The sequence below is a fragment of the Sus scrofa genome, chromosome 2 (genome assembly GCF_000003025.6).
Source record: "Sus scrofa isolate TJ Tabasco breed Duroc chromosome 2, Sscrofa11.1, whole genome shotgun sequence".
NCBI classification, from domain to species: Eukaryota; Metazoa; Chordata; class Mammalia; order Artiodactyla; family Suidae; genus Sus; species Sus scrofa.
In genome coordinates this window covers 62,781,018-62,785,943 of record NC_010444.4, presented here as the reverse complement: position 1 = coordinate 62,785,943, position 4,926 = coordinate 62,781,018, and the positions used below count along the sequence as shown (strand labels likewise).

At 36.4% G+C, this 4,926-nt stretch overlaps 1 protein-coding gene across 1 annotated transcript; it reads left to right on the top strand.

Annotated features, from left to right (window-relative positions):
* On the top strand, positions 472–1,059 carry LOC100520124 (olfactory receptor 7A17-like). The gene has a single exon (XM_021085103.1). The coding sequence runs from the start codon at positions 472–474 to the stop codon at positions 1,057–1,059; it is 588 nt and encodes a 195-aa protein (XP_020940762.1).

The following is a 4,926-nucleotide window of genomic DNA, read 5'->3' as shown; positions in this document are numbered from 1 at the left end:
TATTAATTGCTTAACTTCAAAATAATTGTAACTTTCCACTTGTTTTATTAATGCACATTTGTATGAAAATTAGTCACTAGTCATTTTATTTTTGTTCTTTTCTAGCCACCACCTCTACTGTATGGAACCAATAATAATACACACATTTCAAAATTTCTTCTTCTTGGATTATCAAATGAACCAGAACTACAGCCCCTCACATTCGGGCTTTTTCTCTCCATGTATTTGATCACTGTGTTTGGAAACCTGCTCATCATCCTGGCCGTCAGCTCAGACTCCCACCTCCACACACCCATGTACTTCTTCCTCTCCAACTTATCCTTTGTAGACATCTGTTTCACCTCCACCACCATCCCAAAGATGCTGTGGAACATCCAGACTCACAGCAAAGTCATAACCTATGAGGGATGCATCATACAGATGTTTTTTTTCTTATTATTTGGAGGATCTGACGTCTTCCTCCTGACCATGATGGCTTACGACAGGTTTGTGGCCATATGTCACCCCTTACACTATACAGTCATCATGAATCCTTGGCACTGTGTTCTTCTGCTTCTGTCATCTTATACTATAAGTTTCCCGTATTCCTTGTTACAAAGCTTAACAGTGGTACAGCTGTCCTTCTGTACAAACAGGGAAATCCCCAGTTTTTTCTGTGAAACCAATCAGGTTGTCCAACTGGCCTGTTCTGATACCTTCATCTGTGACATGGTAAAGTATCTTGCAGCAGTGCTGCTGGGTGGTGGTTCCCTTGCTGGAATAATTTCCTCTTACTCTAAGATAGTTTCTTCCATAAAAGGAATCTCATCAGCTCATGGGAAGTATAAAGCGTTTTCCACCTGTGCATCTCACCTCTCAGTTGTTTTCTTATTTTATTGTTCAGTCCTGGGAGTGTATGTCATTTCTGCTGTTGCCCACAGTTCACACTCAAGTGCAACAGCTTCGGTGATGCACAGTGTGATTACACCCATGCTGAACCCCTTCATCTACAGTCTCAGGAATAAAGACATAAAGGAAGCTCTGAAAATATTATTTGGGAAGAAGAAATACAGGGGATAATTACTTTGGGGCTGAAGAACTGGCATTGATTTCTGGGCTCAAATTTCCAAAGCCATAAGTTGTGATATTTAATCAGATTTTGAAAGTAAAAATTTACTCTTTCTATTAATTTCTGGAGGTATTATTTATTTGACTTCTGTTTCCCTGTACAATTTAAATTATTAAGCTTTCCTTTCTATCTCTAATACTCAAAATTTTCCCCTTGTTTCCTTCCTATTATACCAACTTTATTCCCAATTTTGGATATGAAATATTAGGATATTTCCATATGTCTCTGGGACCACATAAATTTTTTATTTATTTTTCTCTCATGAAAAATAACATACCATGTAATATTTCCTAGGTATTCTAAAAAAATAGTCTTAGTTTGTACAACCTTATGGGGAAAAAAACATATTTAGTAACCACTGCCACAAATACAAGTTTATAGGAGGAGAAAATTTGAGACCACAGCTTTCACTATGTATCACTAACTTAACTGCTGTTCAAGATAATGAGGATTTAACAATTTGTATGTTTTATAGCTGGTCATAATTTTTAACCTCCTTATTTATTGTTCTCTTTTTCAATTTTTAAAAACTTTTAGTAAAGTATAGTTGATTTACAATGCTGTGTTAATTTCTGCTGTACAATGAAGTGATTCTCTTGTAAATATACACATATCAATTCTTTATTAGATTCTTTTTCCACGTAGGTTATCATAGAATATTGAGTACAGTTTCCTGTGCTATACACTAAGTCATTGTTGATTACCTATTTTATGTATAGTAGCCTGCATATATTAATCCAAACTCCCACCACCTTTGCCGTTTTGTAACCACAAGTTTGTTTTCTCTTTTTTGTTGTTGGCCTAACCCACAGCATATGGAAGTTCCCAGGCCAGAGATTAAACTTGCACCACAGCAATGAGCCAAACTGCTACAGTCACAATGCTGGATCCTGAACCTACTATGGCACAAGAGAACTCCCATAATTTTGTTTTTGAAATCTGTGTTTCTCTTTCTGTTTTGTAATTAAGTTTATCTGTGTCATTTTTCTAAGATTCCACGTATAAGAGACATGAGTCTTTCTCAGTCTGATTTGCTCCACTTACTATGGTAATCTTTAGATCTATCCATGTTGTTACAAATAGCATAATCATGTTTTTTATGGATAATATTCAAATGTATGTATTTACCATATCTTCTTTATCCAATCCTCTGTTGATGGATATTATTTTGCTTCCATGTCTTGGCTATTATAAATTTTGCTACAAAGCCAAGACATGGAAACAACCTAACCAAGACATGGAAACAACCTAAATGTCCATCGACAGAGGAGTGGATCCAGAAGATGTGGTACACATAAACAATGGAATATTACTCAGCCATTAAAAAGAACAAAATACCAGCATTTTTTGCAACATGGATGGACCTAGAAACTATCATGCTAAGTGAAGTCAGCCGTACAATGAGACACCAACATCAAATGCTTTCACTGACATGTGGAATCTGAAAAAAGGGCAGACTGAACTTCTTTGCAGAATAGATGCTGACTCACAGACATTGATAAACTTATGGTCTCTGGAGGAGACAGTTTGGGGGGTGGGGAGATGTGCTTGGGCTGTGGGATGGAAATTCTGTGAAATCAGATTGTTATGATCACTATACAACTATAGATGTGTATATTCATTGAGTAATAAAAGAAAAGAAAAAAAAAGAACCCCCCCAAAAAATAAATAAAAAATTAAATAAATAAATAAATAAATAAATAATTTTTGCTGCAAAGAACATTGGGGCACATGTATCCTTTTGAATTATGGTTTTCTCCATATATATGCCCAGAAGAGGTATTGCTGGATCATATGGTAGTTGCTTGCTTGTTTGTTTTTGTCTTTTTAGGGCTGCACTTGTGGCACATGGAGGTTCCCAGGCTAGAGGTCAACTCAATGCTTCAGTCACTGGCCTACACCACAGCCACAGCAACGCCAGATCTGAGCCACATCTGCAACCTACACCACAGCTCACTGCAATGCCAGATCCTCAACCCACTGAGGAAGGCCAGGGATCAAACCTGCATCCTCATGTACACTAGTTGGGTTTGCTAACTGCTGAGCCATGATGGGAACTCCTGGATCATATGGTAGTTTTTATTTTTAAGTTTTTTGGAGGAACATCCATACAGTACTCCATATTTGTTATACCATTCTATATTCCCACCAACAGTGTAAGAGTGTTCCCACTTCACTGCACTCTCTTCAGCATTTATTGCTGGTAGAGTTTTTGATTATGGCCATTCTGACCAGTGTGAAAAGAAAACTCATTTTAGTCTTGAGTTTCATTCCTCTAATAATTAGTGATGTTGAGCATATTTTCATGTGAATTTGGCCATCTGTCTGTCTTCTTTGGAGAAATGTCTATTTAGGTCTTCTGCCCATTTTTTGATTGGGTCATTTTTTATAAATATATATTCAGCTGCCTGAGTTGTTTGTCTATTTTGAAGATTAGTCACTTATTGGTTGCTTCTTTTGCAAATATTTTATCCAATTCTATGGGTCATCATTTGATTTTTTTTATGGTTTCCTTTGATGTCAGGCACTTTCAAGTATAATTAGGTTCAATTTTTTTTGCCTTTTTATTTTTGGTTTTGCTTTTTAGGGCTGCACCTGCAGCATTTAGAAGTTGCTAGGCTATAGGTAAAATCTGAGCTACAGCTGCTGGCCTATGCCACAGCCATAGCAATGCCAGATCCAAGCCATGTCAGCAACCTACCACAGCTCACAGCAATGCCAGACCCTTAACCCACTAAGCAAGGCCAGGGATCAAACCCACATCCTTAATATACCTCAGCTCTGCTGCTACACACAGCTCCCACTCAAGTACAACAGCCTTAAGTGATGTACACTGTGGTCACATCCATACTGAACCCCTTCATCTACAGTCTGAGGAACAAATACATAAAGAGGGCTCTAAAAAAGATTTGTTGGGATGGCAGTTATAAAAGGGGCAATTGCGCTGAGGCAGGACAAGGGCCCAAAAATGCAGGGTTCATTCTTTGGAGCCAGATATTGCAATTCCCCAAATTTTAATTTTTATCATTTTCCTACTCCCTCTAGCTATTCTCAACCTTTAAAGAGAGAATGTGGATAATTCCCATTTATGTTGTGACTAGATGGATTTATGAAAATAAATTTTTCTCAAATAAAGTGTATTATTTCAAGTCATATTTTGCTTGTTTTACTAAAGGAATAGTCTTAAATTGTATATTCTTATTTTAAAAAGTTAGTCTTGGAAATCATTCCTGTTTTATGTGTATGTCATAGGAAAATCTCAGACTTGTCTTCCCTTTTGGGCTCATCATTCCTTCTATATCACTTTCTTAACTTCCCTTTCTGATAATCTTGACTTCGACATATATTGCGCTTTACAAAAATTCATTCAATTTTATTCTTCTCCTTAGGAACTTATTATCTTCTATTCTTTTATTCAATTCTATGTTCACAATGCCTACCGTGGTCACTGGCAAATACAAATTATCCAATATAGCTTTCATGCGGTATCTACAAGGAAACACAAATTTGTATAAATAAATTAACCTGATATGACCTTAGAGTTACAGACGACCTTAGATATGATAAAGCAAATTTTAAAATTATACTTTATAGGTCTTTAATTCATTTTAGTTTATGGTGTATGGTGTTAGAGAATTCCTAGTTTCATTCTTTTATACGTAGCTGTCCAGCTTTCAAACCCTTGGGGGAAAACATAGGCAGAAAACTCTTTGGTATATGTTGCAGCAATATCTCATGGACTAATTAAAATAAAACCAAAAATAAATGGGACCTAATTGAGCTCAAAAACTTTTGCACAGCAAAAGGAACCATAAACA

Excerpts from the sequence above, each read along its gene's own strand:
- LOC100520124 (XM_021085103.1), top strand. The coding sequence starts at position 472 with ATGGCTTACGACAGGTTTGTGGCCATATGTCACCCCTTACACTATACA.